The 18,077-nt window shown below is 42.4% G+C and overlaps 1 protein-coding gene across 2 annotated transcripts; it reads left to right on the forward strand.

Moving 5' to 3' along the window:
* Positions 1–896: 896 nt before the first annotated feature.
* On the forward strand, positions 897–5,634 carry LOC125533636 (phosphatidylinositol/phosphatidylcholine transfer protein SFH3). 2 transcript variants are annotated; one of them, XM_048697014.2, is made up of 15 exons: positions 897–1,006; positions 1,802–1,869; positions 2,095–2,374; positions 2,461–2,560; positions 2,668–2,934; positions 3,015–3,092; positions 3,200–3,301; positions 3,399–3,448; positions 3,553–3,646; positions 3,754–3,852; positions 3,965–4,075; positions 4,426–4,531; positions 4,616–4,962; positions 5,094–5,168; positions 5,352–5,634. In XM_048697014.2, the coding sequence occupies exons 2-15, from the start codon at positions 1,824–1,826 to the stop codon at positions 5,367–5,369; spliced, it is 1,773 nt and encodes a 590-aa protein (XP_048552971.1). In that variant the 5' UTR covers positions 897–1,006; positions 1,802–1,823; the 3' UTR covers positions 5,370–5,634. The 2 variants fall into 2 exon arrangements, with proteins under 2 accessions (XP_048552971.1, XP_048552969.1); XM_048697012.2 differs by having other exon boundaries at positions 940–1,006; positions 2,092–2,374.
* Positions 5,635–18,077: the final 12,443 nt, after the last annotated feature.

Raw genomic sequence — 18,077 nt, forward strand, 5'->3', positions numbered from 1 at the left:
TACAAAAAGAACGAGTCCTGGTGGAAGCATTTTTTGATGTTGGTTCCAGCAAAACACTCCGTCGGTTCCAGCAAACCTGGTCATGGTTGTAGCACTCTCCCGTCGTGGTCACCCTGCAGCTCGCCGCGGTCACCAGTTCCAGCAAAAACCGGGCATGGTTGCAGCTCCTACCTCAGCGGTTGTAGCATCCACACCAGCCGGTGGTAGCTCGCTAGCTTGTGGTTGCAGCTCGGCCGTTCCCAGCGCCATCGCCGACCATCGGCAACCTCGCCGGCTACCTGTTGTAGCTCGCTGGATGCCGTCTCCATAATCTCCACGGTCGCCTGCTCGCCCCGACTCGCATAGCAGCACCTCTGTGCCCCTTCCTTCAGACGAATGTGATTTGCAGCTAGTGGAGAGGGGGATTTAATTGCGTTGGAGATCAGTAAAGGAGAGGGGATTTTGCAAGGAGAGGAGCAGGCGTTTGTGCAGATGGGGATGGGGAATGAGTAATGGAGCTCAGGGGCGAAGGGATAAGGCAGACACTAGGCGTGGGGCGGTGCGTGGGGAGAAGTAAAGAAAAGAGGTGGCTACACGAGTGAGCGGCGCGACCGGCCGAAGCTTCAGCTGGTCCGCCGATTTCAAACGTTTCCCTTACAAAATAGATCGAAAGTTTCTCTCAATTTTTTTTATGAAAAAAGTAATTGAGGCTTACGCCATGTCCTCTCGTTTTTTAGAGCGTACTACTTCTAATTACAGGACTCCAGAGCGGAGAAGTAAAAAACATAATTTATTTTTTTGGATTTGACAGACTGATCATGCCCCGTCCTTCGTCAACACCACCCGTCGCCGGCTCCCTCCTACTGTCATCGTGCGGCCCTCTCCTAATTGGCGTGCGCCCCTCGCGGCGAGTTCCCGCCACCACCCACCAAAGCCTATTCTTAACGCCCTCCCCCTTCCCCTCCATTCGCCCTCTCCATCTTCCTCCCCTCCCATCCCCTCTCCTCCTGCAGCCTCCCGCCCGGAGGTAAGCCTGCCCGTGTTCTGTCATCCTTTCGAGCGGAAATCAATTAGGAACTTGTTCTTCTGCTCCGGTTCTTCGTTTCTTTCTCTCCTCTTTGGTATGTGGCGATCAGATTGCATCCGAGTGTTGCCGCAGTCTGTAATATTTGCTAGGTAGTGGTTTGAAGGGTGGAATTGACGATAAATGTACCTGTAGTTTGGTTTGGATTTCTGTGCCTTTAGTATTCCTGCGTTTATGCTTCTGATTAGAACCGTCTCATGCGTTTGCCGAAAATTTGTGTGTGCGTGTCTGTATTTGGGATCACGTCATCTGCTTCCCCACTTTTAATTTTCTTTTCAGACCCCACAAAGAGTTCTGCAAATATCAGGCCAGGTGGTGACTTGAAATCATTTTCATGCATGAATTTTTGAAATTTGGGGATTTTTTGTCAGATGAAGGAGCCCCCTGATGGCTCATCCTTATTAGTGTTTGTTTTGATTGGGTCCTTGTAACAGCTAGAGGACACTGTTCACATGGATGCCTATAGCAACCTTAATTATGTTCTCCATTTATTACCATTTTAAAGAGCATGGTGGCATTGCCGTTTAAGGAGAAGCAGGGACACGGATTAATTATTATTTTTATCGCACAACACATTCTAGTTAACATTGGGGAACATTCTAGTTAATGATTTTTGTTTTATTTGACATTGCATCAGGCAGCAGATTCCATACTTTTTGTTATGTGTACCGACTTAGCCTCTGTCCTGCGACTATTATTGTGCATAAATATTTAACCAAAGCTATCATATCTGATCAGGTCCAGATAGGGCACACCAGACATGGCAGAAGTCCTGTCAGGACCTCCCGAGCACCATCTAAGCTCTGGTGAGAATACACATCACTGTTATAAGCATTTTCATGTTGAATAAAGTGCAATATTATAACATGATAATAATTTATCTGTTCTTAGCGTATGCCCTCTTATTATTTCTTGTGGCATATTAGTTTATGCTTTCTACTCTCAGTCATGGAAAAGCAACATGATTCTTCAAAACCGAATTTATTCTATGAAACTACACAGAATCAACTAATGTATATGACTGCTAGCAGCCTTAGATACACATTATGAAGAGAAGAGGAAATCCAATGTGGAATACTCAGAAGATGAAAAGAAAGCAATGATTGTGTCACTGAAGAAAAAGGCGATGAACGCCTCACAAAAACTGAGGCATTCCATGAAGAAGGGGAGGAGGAGCAGCAAGGTGATGTCCATTTCAATTGAGGACGAGCGCGACCCTGAGGAGGTGCAGGCTGTTGATGCCTTCCGTCAGCTTCTTGTGCTCGAAGAGCTTCTACCGTCGCAGCACGATGACTACCATATGATGCTTAGGTATTTTATCCGATATAATGGCACACCATGTTACATAACTGCACTTTTCATTTTGAACAGCATTACTGAATGTTGTGATGGTGTAGGTTTTTAAAGGCAAGAAAGTTTGATGTTGAGAAGGCAAAGCAAATGTGGTCTGATATGCTGCAGTGGAGAAAGGAGTTCGGCACAGATACCCTTCTTGAGGTAATTATAGCTACTATATAGTTTGTGATACTAAACTCTGTTTTAATTAATCCCATTTGGACTGAAGGATACAAATATCACATTTTTTATCCTAAATCTCTTGTCAGGGTTTTGAATTCGAAGAAGCTGATAAGGTCGCAGAATGCTACCCTCAAGGCTACCATGGAGTGGACAAGGAAGGAAGGCCCGTCTACATTGAACGGCTCGGACAGATCGATGTCACTAAGCTGATGCAGGTTACCACAATGGAACGTTTCGTCAAGAACCATGTCAAGGAGTTTGAGAAGAACTTTGCTGATAAGTTTCCAGCTTGCTCAGTAGCTGCCAAGCGCCACATTGATCAGAGCACTACCATCCTTGATGTGCAAGGAGTCGTACGTATCTAAACAAGTTCATGGATTAGTCCGACTGTTGCAGTTTCCCTATAGCTTATTGAGATGAATCACATTTTCAGGGGATGAAACAATTTAGCAAAGCTGCAAGGGATCTCATCGGTCAGCTTCAGAAGATTGATGGTGATAACTACCCAGAGGTAATCCAAAACGGATGACAGACAATTCATCACGCTTACGTGACTAGTTTGTGCTGGATTTTGTCTAGCAAGTGCTCATTGCGTCGGTTATACATTTCTTGTACCAGACGCTGTGCCGGATGTTCATCATTAATGCAGGCCAAGGGTTCCGACTTCTCTGGAGCACAATTAAGAGCTTCCTTGACCCAAAGACCACCGCAAAGATTCATGCAAGTTTCTGTCTCTGTTAATTTTGTTCTCTAGCTATGATTCTATTTATCTTGTGTTCAGTTAAAGGACTGTTTCCTGAACTGTGCATTTGTTTAGGTATTGGGTAACAAGTACCAGAGTAAGCTTCTCGAGGTGATCGATGCCAGGTGAGAAGTAAATCTCTAATTTGTATTTATGGTTTATCAACATTATTAAACTCATAAGCTACTTATAATGGTACAATAATTGCGCATATATTTCTGTTATTCAGTGAGCTGCCAGAGTTTTTTGGTGGAACCTGCCAGTGCCAAGGTGGCTGCATGAAGGCTGACAAAGGACCATGGAAGAATCCTGAAGTCATGAAGGTAAACTCCAATCTGATCCTTTGGCCTCACATGTTATCCTATAATAGAGCATGAAATTACAAAGGACAAGGAACTAATTCATGTTTTCTAAATACTTTGATGTGAAGATGGTTCATAGTGGTGCCGGGAGGTGTGGAAAGCTCAATCTGGAATCTCTTGATGCCGGGGAGAAAATGATTTGTGCAGATAGCACCGTTTACACGAAGGTAGTGAGAAAAAGATATTCTTTCACAAAGACATAGTCACATTAACATATTTGTCAATGCATTCGGAAATAGTAGTATTTATCCATCAGATTTTGATTTTTGTAAAATGAAGAAGCAAGATCCTTTGAACGGACAAGATGAATGGAGGAACCCCGCACGTGCCCAAATTGAGCATCCTCAACTGTCGCCTGTTCATGAGGAGCTTCTTCCTGCATTGTTTCCTGTAAGTCATGTTTCTTCACTGATTTGAGAACTATCAGTTATTTAGTTAGTGTCAAACCATGCAAATAATAAAGTCCCTCATCTCTCGTGAATTAAACAAGAAGTATAATTCTCTAGGCTCAATATTCAAACTTAGGTGGCTGCTCTAGTTCCATCTCTCAAGGAAAATTATGTTACTTATTCCAGTTTTCTCAAATCATATTTACTAACAGTTGACTTGTTGCTGATATGTTAGTTATATAATAGGGAGATTAAGGCACAAACTGGTTCTAGACTTAATACTCAGATAAATTTATCGCATATGATACACATACTCAAATTTCACTTACAATTGTTATAAAAAAATGTCAGAACCCAGGATCACCATATTCCTGTGATGTTCCAATGGTTGAGAAGGCCATAGATGCCATATGCAAGAGCCATGGGTTAACAGATGATAATATTGCCCTCACTAAAGGTTAATACCACCTCTCCACCCTGAAAATCTTTTGACACAGCACTCCGTGTACCATTCCACTGACATACTGACCCTCTTCACCAGCTGTGGCAAACGTCTCTAATGCATCCAATCCACCAATGATGGGCGGCATCATGGCCCTTGTGATGAGCATTGCGACGATGCTCCGTCTGAGCCGTAACATGCCCAGGAAGGTAATTGGTGCTGCCATAGGAGCCCAAGGCACACCGAAAACTCAGGCGCAGCAGCAATCCAAGTTGTCAGCCGAGGCCGATTACACTGTCTCCGCAAAGCGCTTTGCTGATCTTGAGGAGAAGATCATTGCGCTCCTTGCAAAGCAAGCAGAAATGCCGGCGGATAAGGAGGAGCTGCTGAAGGCGGCAACCAGCCGTGTCGCTGCATTGGAAGAGGAACTTGCACGGACCAACAAGGTAATGTCTTTTCCACCTTGGTGAAAAGCAATTTCTTAGTGCACAATACCGAGGCTTCTGTGTTGTCATGTTAATTCCATTACCATCATGTGTTACTTTTCCTTAAAACATGCTTTCATGTGTTTATGCAGGCTTTGCAGGAAACTCTTGAGCGGCAACGGGAGATCATGGAATACATTGAAAAGAAAAAGAAGAAGAAAGCCAAGGTAACCAAAAAAACGCATGGCAAAACAAAAATACATCCTTCTTGACCGTAGTTTTGAGTTTTGACCATTACTAGCTGACGGAACTTCTCAATTGTGGCCAATCTTTTTATAAAAATGTATGAATCTCACTAAAAAATTGATATTAATGTGTTGAAGTTAATACTGCCTTTCGGTATTGTGCAGCGCTTGTTTCACTGGTAGATGCGAAGAATGGAATGTGATGTGTCCGCAAGAGGCTTTGGCTTGATGAGAGTGAGCTGGTTTTTTTGTCAGCAAAAAGTGATTCTAAGTGTAACATATAATGTTCTTTTGTTATTTTTCCTGTGTTGCTATATTTCATTGGTCGGAGCTTCTCAACCATGACATACATTATGCCTTGGCATACATTGTGACTATGTGGATGTGGTGCCAATCCTTTTCTTGTTGCTGTCAATGGTGGATGGAAATACATTATGCATTGACTTTATTTTGCTTGTTCTTAATCTATGTATTTCTCTTTAATTGATCAACTCTGTGCTTGTACCTTCGTTTGGTCTCCCCAAACTAGTGGTTTCTATGCTATTTTGTTTGGGCATAAAACGGCATGTGGGACGATATCGAGGAAGTGGAAGTGTTACCTTCATCTTTCACAGCATAAAACGGCATGTGGGACGGCATCGAGGAAGTGAAAGTGTTATGCTAAAGTGAGTGCGTGGACTTGATGCCAATAGTGGTGCCATGATTCCATTCATTTGCATTCCCTTAGAAAGGCTAGTAGGTTTGCATCTTGCAGTACTTGCGTCGGTGTCAACATAAAGAGGCTCCCCGCTCATGAAACTATGAAAGAACAATAGTTGATCTCTGGAAGACAAAATCATCAGCTATTGATGTGAGTTCTATTTCTTCTCCTCTCTTATTTGTCCGCCGCCTCTATCTTTCTTGCTGATAGGTTTTGGTAGCCTGTAGTCCGCTGTTTTCTGTGTCTTGATTCAAACGTAGCATAAGCATACCCGATGAATTGAAGAGTTCTATTTAGAAAACTGTAAGCAACGCTAGTAGTCTTGTGTATAATTTTATTTGCAAAAAGTCCAGAGGCCATATATCAAGTAGTACAAACCCTTACAAATACACTTTTGTAGAAATTGGTGATGGTGCTTCTGTACGTATATGGCGTGACCAGTGGATACCACATCCACTTGTGAGGTTGCCAATATCACCCCAGGGGCGCTGCCGCCTTCGGCGTATTAGCGAGCTCCTGGACGACCGAGGAAATTGGAACGTGCAACTACTTAATCAACATTTCATGTCAGTAGATGTCATGGAAATTATGAAGATCAAGGTGGTGCCACGGTTGGACAGAGATATTATCGCTTGGGCGCCTGAGCGTTCTGGATTGTTCACAGTCCGGAGTGCTTATCATCTATCATATGATGAGATTCACCGTCAGACTACAGTCGCATTGAGTAGGGCACCGGACGGGCGACGTGCCGTCTGGGCACTTATATGAAGGTGCCCTGCTCCACCAAAGGTGCGTATCTTTGCATGGCGTTTGGTCACAAATTCACTGGCAACTTGGGTGAATAAAAAATCACGGAAACTTGAGGTGTCTAACCTTTGTCCGCTGTGTGCGATGGAACCGGAGGACACGTTCCACACATTCTGTAGATGCCTATTGTCTGTTGCTTTGTGGAACGCCATACAGGAAAAATGGCTATTGCCGGACTTAGCTTCAGTGAGGAATACATGCCCTGAGTGGCTTTTTGATCTTCTGTGTAAGCTAAATGAAGATGATCGCATGCATGTGTTGATGGTGTTGTGGAGGAGTTGGTATGTACGTAATGAAATAGTACACCATAAGCTACCACCTCCAATTGAAGCTTCCTGCAGATTTCTAATTAGCTATGCTGAATCTCTTCGATGCATCAATCATTTTCGAACCACTGACATCATCAAAGGGAAGATGGTGCTGCCGCCGATTGGGTATAGTTCTACAATGATAAATACAGCAACACAACATGCAGCCACACAGTCCAGTGGTCTGCCCCGCCGGCCGGTCGCGTGAAGCTGAATGTTGACGGGTCGTTCGTTGATACCGATGGTGGATTAGCAGGAGTCGGTATGATCCTACATGATAATGACGGCAACATTATCTTCTCCGCTTGTCGTTCTATCTTGCATTGTTCTGGACCGCTCCAGGCTGAGCTGTTGGCATGTCAGGAGGGATTAAGCCTTGCTCTACAATGGTCTACTCGTCCGGTAGACATCGAGATGGACTGTATGGATGCAGTCAAGTTGATCAAGTCGCCTACCCTTGACAGATCGCCACATAGAATGATAGTTCGGGATATTAAGAGGCTCTTTGGTGAAAGGGATGTCTCTATTGCTCATGTAAGTAGGAATCAGAACATTGTTAGCCACACACTTGCTGCTTTCGGACGATCAGAGGGCCGAACTGCAGTTTGGTTGCGCTCTAAACCTGCAGACGTTCCTCTGCTATGTAGGAACAAATATTCCAATAGTTGAGCAATCAAATCCTTTTAACCCCGCAAAAAAAGAAATTGGAAAATAAATCCAAATTAGGGCTCGTTTGGTTGTCAGGTATCCCTCCCGGATCCCCGTCGAAAACCAGGGCGTGCAACCCATGGGGCAAGTCAGCCTGGGGAAAGCCCACGGCGCATTTGGTCGCTGCCCCACCACGGGCTTTCCTCCCCGATCCTCGTCATTTCCGCGGAGAAACAATCCACGCCTTATTGGGATGTTGGTGTCTTCTTTATCCTGCATCCAGCGCAGGGGCGGACCCAGGAAGAAAATTGAGAGGGGGCAATAATGTATGGCCATATTCAAGATTTAAGAAGGCGGTTGTCCATATAAATTGAAACCTAGGCACAATCACTTCATTCTCCATGAGATGGCCAAATTCATGAAAGAAAAAAACTATCAATTTGAAACAAAATGACTTATATCGGTATGTCAATTACCAGCGATGTTCTGTAGTGGGCAAGTCGTTGCCGTCTCTGGGCCTACGCCTCAGTGGAGTAAACTTGTTTACACCCAAGAGCTTCTAGAAGCAATAGCTAGGAAGCCATCAATGTAGACAAGAAGACACCGACCAGAGCAATCTGCATAGAAAAATTACCTCCCCAAGTAGAAAACGTCTTAGAGAACCTAGAACTCCTTGGTTCCCACAGACGGAGTCGGGGACCACTACTCTCACATGCTCCCCGACAAAGTCAAGGCTGGTCAACCTCCATCGATCGGAACTGGAGACGAAGGACCACGATGTACAACCATGTTGTCCGCTCCGTAGAACAACTCGACTGAGATAACCCTGTAGAAGAAAACATCGAACCCGAAGAACCAGATCTAGGGACACACCATATTCCACATGCCTTCAGGCGATAAGAAGAAGCATCACCGAAACGATGGTGGGGCAGGAGACATTATTCCACGCCGACGGCAACACCATCGTCTCGCCACTGCCGAACGGAGATAAATAGTAAATTTATTTTTAACCTTACCACACTGAGTCGAAGCTCTGGGGTCCTCGCCCCCTCCCATCTCCGAAGCTGCAGACGAAAGGAGTGGGAGACCTCGGACTTGCGGGGGTAGGGTAGATCAGTCATGCCGAGGAGGATGGGCGGAAAGAAAGACCAGTGTGGAAGACGTATATAATCGTGTGTACATCTTGTGTTACAGACAAATAGGACGGCATGTGGCCCCGTTCCATGATATCAACGAAGCAAAAAACTAGTATACACCTTCTATACCTTAGCTTTTAAGAAGAGTTGAGACGTCGACTAAGATATGTCTATCGCAACACTTAAATTTTAGAAGTCTTATAAAAGAGTTTTAAAATTACTTCTTTTTAGACAGTCTTACAAGATTATTTTTTCTGAAAAGAAAAAAGAAAGGGACCGGCTAGATGTAAATTGACTGGAAATTATATTTGAGCAAGTCACTTTTTTTTCTCAAATACTCCAGTCACTTTTCTTGTAGGCTAGTTACCAGCTCGACATGCAGACGTACGCATCCTCATGAGGTAGCTCTTGATGGCTGCATTGTAGGCTAGTTAGCTTTGTATCCTGACCATGGTGGCTATACACATTCAGAATTCATTGCGAATTTTTATTCTAAACACAGAAGCTCAACCTCATGTAGTAACACTGATAATATAGACTATTCATTAGGAATTAAGAGCAACATTGATAATCTTCAGGTTCAGTCAAAAATTCAGAGTTACGGTTAGTGGAACATATATAATATACAAGAATAAACATATAATGTAGTGAAACTTATGCAAAAAAGAAGTTCTTTAAAAAAGGAATAGATTAGTAGCATTAGTATTACCTATAAATAAAAAAGAAAAAGAAATGAAAACTAAAACAAATAACAAATATTCACACAATATGCAAGAATGAACGTATAATAGTTTTATTTTGCAAAATATAAGTTTTCCAAAAAAGAATAAATTAATGGTATTGGTATTTGAGCCATGACATCTCTAATTCTAAAAATCAAAATAATGAAGTTTTCAAAGAAAAAATGACTTAGTGGCATTAGTATTAACCTTCGAGAAGAAAAATAGTAAAATAATAAAAAAAATTACACAAAAATTGCAATTTTGTTATAATATGAAAGAATAAGCATATAATAGTGGAATTTTCATACAAACAAAGTTTTATAAGGAGGAATGAATTAGTAGATTGGTACTAACCTTTTAGAAGAATGAAAATAAAGAACAAAATAAGAAAAATCAACACCAAAATAATGGAGTTTCTAAGAAAAATTGAATTACCGGCTTTGATATTACCCATTAAGAAGAAAGAAAAAGAAAATAAAATAAATAATGACAAAACTTGCACATAATTTACAAAAAAAATTACATTTTGTTATAATATGCAAGAATAAGTACTATATAATAGTGAAATTTTGGCAAAACGGAATTTTGCTAAGAAAAAATGAATTAGTGGCATCGGTATTAACCTTAAAGAAATATAAAATAAAATAAAGCTAAAATCAAATCAAATTAATGTAGTTTTCTCAGAAAAATAAATTAGTGGCATTAGTATTAACCTTTAAGAAGAAGAAAAATGGAATGAAACTAAGAAGAAAAAATACAAAATTTGCACACAATTAACGCTTAAATTATGCCTTTTTATAATAATATGCGAGAATAAGCATATAATAGTGATTGTTTTGCAAAAATGAAGTTTATCAAAAAGCAATGAATTAGTGGTATATGTATTACCCTTAAAGAAGAAAGAAAGTAATATAAAAACTAAAACAAAAATCCAAATGATAAAGCTTTCTAATGAAGAATGAATTAATGGTATTGGTATTACCCTTTAAGAAGAAGAAAATAATAAAACAAAAATTGCACACAATTTACACATAAATTGCACACTTTCAATATATGCAAGTATAAGCATGTAACATCGGAATTTTCACAAAAATGAAGTTTGCTAACAAGACTGATTAGTGGCTAGCTATTGCCCTTAAAGGGGAAAGAAAAATGTAATAAGAATTAAAAAAATTAAATAATGAAGTTTTTAAGGAATAATGAATTAGTGCATTGGCATTACATTTCAAGAAGAGAGAAAATGGAAATAAAATCTAAAACAAACAATGACAATATTTACAACAATGTTGATGTAGGGTGGGATCCTAGATGGCCTATCTTTCACAAAAGGAGCGGACCCCGCGATGAACATGATGAACACGAGGGGAAACACGAGGGGGAACACGAGGGGAAACATGAGAGAAACACTAAAACCAACAAGAATGATCACACATATGCTAGATTCTCGAACACAAAAGAGTTCACACGATCCACGACCAACAAGGGACGATACACGGTAACCGGTTCTTCTCCAAAGGAGGTCTTGATGGGGCCGCCCAAAAGGGGGTCCTGAATCCAAGGGAATCTTCTCCGTAGAGGGGTCGCGGTCTCTCTCAAGGAGTAGATCTAATGTGGATGAGCGAGGCTCTATCTCTAATATGAGCTATCCCAACGCTAACCCTAGAAAAGAGGAGGAGGAGGTCTATATATAGTCTTAGAGGTCGAAGGGGTACATGGGCTACGGCCCACACGAAATCAGCACACAGGCGTCGTACATCCGGTGGTTACCGGTCGTCCGGAGGCTCGTGAGGGTCCGGACATCTAGTGCTCGTCGGGCGTCCGTAGATTCGGCTCGGATGTGCTTCGGTCGGACGTCCGGTCGGGGTCAGATGTCTGGGGCGTCGGTCGTCCGGTGGTCTTCGAAAGTCCGGCGTTTTGGCTCGGGTGTGGTAGCGCCGATCGTCCGGTGCCTGGAGTTCGTCGGAAGTCCGGGGTTCGCCGGTCGTCCGGTGACTGGGAGTTTCGAGCAGTCCTTCTTCTTGTCCATTGAGCTTGGTGTCCTCGCCGTCTTGTCCGTTGGGTGTAGCTGATCCGTGGCTTTCCTCCAAGTACCTGATCACACATGGGGTTTCTGCTTGAGGTAGTAGCCATGTATCATGCATAGAAAGTGGTAGTTCGAAGAGGAATGAGTTCACCTTATCTTCAATAGCCTTTGCTCGTGCTCTTGTCATTGGTCCAAGTGGTGTCGTAGGGGACGTAGGTAGGTCCATGGGGATGACCTTGGGATGCTCCGCGTCATCTCCTCTCCCTTGGGAAAGATCCGACCTCGGATCAAATTCTTCATCACCATGGTAGGGCGAGAGATCCTTGACGTTGAAGACGTCACTCACGTTGTACTTGTCATGCGGGAGGTCGATCTTGTAAGCATTGTTGTTGTAGCATGCAAGCACCTTGAAGGGTCCATCCGCTCGTGGTAGAAGTTTGGACTTGCGTTCATTGGGGAAGCGGTCCTTGCGAAGGTGTAGTTGTTGATGTTGAGCTTGGTCGCAAGTCGTTGTACTTGACGCTTGATGGTGAGCCTTGTATCTTCATGCACCTTCTTGAGATGGTTCACACGTGCACTTGCATCCATATTGATGCGCTCTTGTAGTGGTAGAGGAAGAATGTCCAATGGGGACAATGGGTTGAATCCGTAGACGACCTCGAAGGGGGACTTGCCGGAAGTTGAGTGTCTTGCGCGGTTGTAGGCGAACTCGGCAATAGGTAGACACTCCTTCCACTCCTTGTTGTTCTTCTTGATTAGCACGCGAAGTAGAGCGGAGAGTGTGCGGTTGGTCACCTCCGTTTGGCTGTCGGTTTGTGGATGGTAAGCCGTGGAGAAGAGTATCTTGATTCCGAGCTTGGCGCATAGGGTCTTCCAAAAGTAACTCAAGAACTTGATGTCGCGGTCCGAGACAATCGTCTTTGGCACTCCATGTAGGCGAAGTATTTCCCTACAAAAGAGATTGGCAACATGTGAAGCATCGTCTATCTTGTTGCAAGGAATGAAATGTGCCATTTTTGAGAATCTATCCACAACAACAAACACGGAATCCATTCCATTTCTAGTTCTAGGCAAACCCAGCACAAAATCCATGCTAATATCTTCCCATGGTTTATACAAAATTGGAAGAGGCATATAAAGACCATGGGATTGAGCATTAGACATAGCTTTGCGACATGTAGAGCATCGGTTGGTGAAGCGGTTGACGTCGCGAAACATCATGGGCCAATAATAGTTCTTGGAGAGTGTAGTAAAATTCTTGTCGCATCCAAAATGTCCCATTAGTCCTCCTCCATGAGATTCTTGCAAAAGCAACAAACGAAGAGAAGACTCGGGGATGCATAGTTTGTTAGCTCTCATAAGATAACCATCTTTGATAATAGCGATCCCAAGAGGTATGCATCAAACACTTGTCATAAGGAATAGAAAAAGTAGGATCATGCTCATACAAGTATTTTATGTGCTCAGAGCCAATGACATCTAATTCAAGTTGAGTAAAAAGCATGCATATGTGGAAAAGAGCGTCCGCCACAACATTTTCCCTACCTTTAATGTACTTGATGATATAAGGAAATGACTCAATGAATTCACTCCATTTAGCATGACGCTTGTTCAACTTAGTTTGACCCTTAAGGTATTTAAGCGTTTCATGGTCGGTATGAATGACAAACGAAAGGATCGAGAAGAAGTGTCTAGAGGGGGGTGAATAGACTCTTGGCAAGAAAATTTGCAGTTTTTAAATTCTTTAAGTTGAGTGGAGTTTTAGCACAAGTTCGAACATTCACAATACATATCAAGCAAGCATGATAAGAGTATATGAGCAGCGGAAAGTAAATCATGCAAGTTGCAAGAATGTAAAGGGATGGGATTGGAGTGTGCAAACGCAATTGGAGACACGGAGATTTTTGGCGTGGTTCTGATAGGTGGTGCTATCGTACATCCACGTTGATGGAGACTTCAACCCACGAAGGGTAACGGTTGCGCGAGTCCATGGAGGGCTCCACCCACGAAGGGTCCACGAAGAAGCAACCTTGTCTATCCCACCATGGCCATCGCCCACGAGGGACTTGCCTCACTAGGGTAGATCTTCACGAAGTAGGCGATCTCCTTGCCCGTACAAACTCCTTGGTTCAACTCCACAATCTTGACAGAGGCTCCCAAGTGACACCTAACCAATCTAGGAGACACCACTCTCCAAAAGGTAATAGATGGTGTGTTGATGATGAACTCCTTGCTCTTGTGCTTCAAATGATAGTCTCCCTAACTCTCAACTCTCTCTCTCATAGGATTGGATTTGGTAGAAAGATGATTTGAGTGGAAAGCAACTTGGGGAAGGCTAGAGATCAAGATTTATGTGGTTGGAATGGAATATCTTGACCTCAACACAAGTGTAGGTGGTTCTCTCTCAGAAAATGTATGATGGAAGTGTAGGCATGTTCTGATGGCTCTCTTCATGAATGAAGAGTGGGTAGATGGGTATATATATAGCCTCCACACAAAAATCTAACCGTTACACACAAATCACCAAACTCGGTGGGACCGAAGTATAAAACTCGGTCGGACCGATTAGGTTCATAATGTGACCGTTTGGCATTTCGGTGGGACCGACATGATCAACTTGGTGGGACCGATATGCAAGGGTTAGGGTAAAGCCTTATCTCGGTTGGACCGATTACACAAACTCGGTGGGACCGATTTTGGTAATAAGCTAAACAGAGAGTTGGCCAAGCAAACTCGATGGGACCGATTTCATATTTCGGTTAATGCAATAGGCAACAGAGAGTCTTCAAGCCCATCTCGGTGTGACCGAGATCCCATCGGTGATACCGAATTGATTAGGGTTTCTGGCAGTGGCTATGTCAAGTGGACTCGGTGGCGCCGGATAGGAATTTTCGGTGGGGCTGAGTTTGACTTTTGGTTTGGGACAAATGTGGATGTGAGAAAGTGGTTGAGGGCTTTGGAGCATATCACTAAGCACTTTGAGCAAGCAAGCCATTAAGCACCACCTCATCCCCTCTTAATAGTTTTCGCTTTCCTATGGACTCAATGTGATCTTGGATCACTAAAATGAAAAATGTAGAGTCCTAAGCTTTGAGATTGAGCCAGTCCTTTGTCCTTATCATCTCAAAGGGGTTCCATATCCTCTAGTCCATGCCACTCCATTGTTGAACTTATCTGAGACATACTAAATGAAAGCATTAGTCCAACAAGAGATATGTTGACATTAATTACCAAAATCACCCAGGGAGCACTTGTGCTTTCAATCTCCCCCTTTTTGGTAATTGATGACAACATACATCAAAGCTTTAGATAAAGATATAGAGAATAACAAGTAAAGCTTTGGAAAGACATGTAACATGCATAGGCTCCCCCTATATGTATGCAATCATGTAAATATGGAATATAAGAGCATGTGAATGCATAAGCATGACAGAGTAAGCAATGTGTTACATGTATCTTGGCTATATGCATCAGAGCAAAAGATGTGAATATAGAAAATGTACCTACATGATCATGAGTCCTTCTTGCAAACAGTATGTACATCATCAAGAAATCCTCATGTACATGAGTGTGATGCATATACTTACCTTGTGGTCTTGAGTTGGCTTACGAAGGAATGAACCTGAGTAAACAAGGTTAGATAACACAGATACATCTACTAGCCAGAGCAAACAAAAGGAACCACAAGAGTACCAAGATTGGGATGACATGTAGAGAGTGAGTACTGAGTACTCTATTGGATGTAGACATGTCCCCAAAAGGTAAAGATATGCAATGAATTCAAAGATCTTCTTCCCTAGCAGTCTTTCTCCCCCTGAATCTTGTATTGGATAATGGGAGAATGTAGGGAAACAAAATCAGAGCAAAAACAGATCATAAACATAAACATAACATAGACATGTCTTTCCCCTCTTAAAGACATGTGACTTCTCTCCTCTTGAACACCAAGCATCTGGGGCCTCTGATGTGATTTCTCTCTTCCCCCTTTTATTCTCTCTCCCTCTTTGAGGAGAATAAGCTTTGATGTGATCTCTCTCCCCCTTTTACATCAGTTTCCAAGAAGGGATCTTCTGGAGTGTGAGGCAAAATGTTTGGTCCTTGAGTCACAGAGCAAAGCAACATATAGATTGTGATGCTGGTAGAGGACAAGAATCATCGAGTGGAGCTGGAACAAAAGAGTAGGAACAAGTGGCAAATTGTCTTCTCTGCGGTGAAATCGGTGATACCGAGTTGTAGGCTTCGGTGGTACCGAATTGGTTCGATCGGACCAAAAGCAACAGATCGGTATGACCGAGTTCAACACAGAGAGAACACTTGTCACCTCAGCTCACTAGGCAAATAAGATCTCACAAAGATTTGCAAGGAATTTATTGAAGGATTTGCAATAAATTGGATGCAGAAAATGCAGAACTAAATAGATACAAAAATATAGATGAAGTTTTTTTGATAAAGGAAAGGGAGTAAATATGCAAAGGACAAATGCAAAAACTCAAGGAAACACTAGAGAACTTCATCTAGAATTGGGCGGTGACAAAGTCACCTATGTTAGAGTATATTGACTAAGGAGTCAAGCGAGAACACTTGATCATAAGTCATACTCATCATTTAAGCTCAAAATGGGGTTACCATTTTTTGTTTAAGCATTTGATGTATTCTCATCTTGTTGAGTTGCTTTGACCTATTATTTGAGGTTAAGCTTTTCTAAGATGGAATGGCATACCTTGGGTGGTGGTGTTGATCCTAGTCATGTAGTTGAACTTGTGTGGGTTGCTCAAGGTTGATGTAGCTCATCAAGAGTTGGGAGCACCACTTGTAATTGGAGTTCATCTACCTACATGGATTAGTCTTGCAAGGAAGAGCACTTGTGTATCCAACATGACAATCATGAAACTTGATACCAATGAAATTTGATATATAGAATTTGTCAAAGGATATGTTGAAGGATTTCATGCTTCCTCATCATCAACCACCATTGTGTAGAGACTTGGTGATGTAGAGATTGCTCAAGATGTGAGTGAGTTGCAATCTCATAGATTTAGATCCCCCAAGTACCTACAAGGGTTAGATAACATGCAAGGGTGCAAATATATCCAAGACATATGAATATCATCATAAGAGAAATATCAAGGATTAGTCATGGATTCATGCCTTGCATGTATCCAAATGGAGTTCCTAATCCAAGTTTGAAGCATCAATGATGTTCAATTCACCTCTCAAACGGCAAAAGACTTTCTCGTCAAGCGGTTTGGTGAATATATCCGCCAATTGCTTATCGGTACGAACATGCTTAGATCAATGTCCCCTTTAGCAACATGATCTCGAATGAAATGATGACGAACTTCAATATGCTTAGTTCGAGAATGTTGCACGGGATTGTGAGCAATATTAATAGCACTTTCATTGTCACAAAGCAATGGAACATGTTTCACATTGATCCCATAATCTTTAAGAGTTTGGGTCATCCAAAGTAATTGAGCACAACATGAACCGGCGGCAATGTATTCTGCTTCGGCGGTGGATAAGGATACCGAGTTTTGTTTCTTGGAAGACTAAGACACAAGAGATCTACCAAGGAATTGACAAGTACCCAAAGTGGACTTCCTATCAACCTTGTCTCCGCATAGTCCGAGTCGGAATAGCCAACAAGATCAAAAGAGGACCTCCTAGGATACCAAATGCCAAAATTTTGTGTATGTACTAAGTATCTCACTATCCTTTTCACAGCCTTAAGATGACATTCTTTAGGGGCCGCTTGATATCATGCACACATGCACACACTTAGCATAATATCGGGACATGATGTCTACTACACAACCTTCTTCTTGTAGACGTTGTTGGGTCTCCAAGTGCAGAGGTTTGTAGGACAGTAGCAAATTTCCCTCAAGTGGATGACCTAAGGTTTATCAATCCATATGAGGCGTAGGATGAAGATGGTCTCTCTCAAACAACCCTGCAACCAAATAACAAAGAGTCTCTTGTGTACCCAACACACCCAATACAATGGTAAATTGTATAGGTGCACTAGTTCGGCGAAGAGATGGTGATACAAGTGGTATATGGATGGTAGATAAAGGTTTTTGTAATCTGAAAATATAAAAACAGCAAGGTAACTAATGATAAAAGTGAGCGTAAACGGTATTGCAATGCGTTGAAACAAGGCCTAGAGTTCATACTTTCACTAGTGCAAGTTCCCTCAACAATAATAACATAATTGGATCACATAACTATCCCTCAACATGCAACAAAGAGTCACTCCAAAGTCACTAATAGCGGAGAACGAATGAAGAGATTATGGTAGGGTACGAAACCACCTCAAAGTTATTCTTTCCAATCAATCTGTTGGGCTATTCCTATAAGTGTCACAAACAGCCCTAGAGTTCGTACTAGAATAACACCTTAAGACACAAATCAACCAAAACCCTAATGTCACCTAGATACTCCAATGTCACCTCAAGTATCCGTGGGTATGATTATACGATATGCATCACACATTCTCAGATTCATCTATTCAACCAACACATAGAACCTCAAAGAGTGCCCCAAAGTT

The sequence above is a fragment of the Triticum urartu genome, chromosome 2A, assembly GCF_056163025.1.
Source record: "Triticum urartu cultivar PI428250 chromosome 2A, HENAU_Tu73, whole genome shotgun sequence".
Lineage (NCBI taxonomy): Eukaryota > Viridiplantae > Streptophyta > Magnoliopsida > Poales > Poaceae > Triticum > Triticum urartu.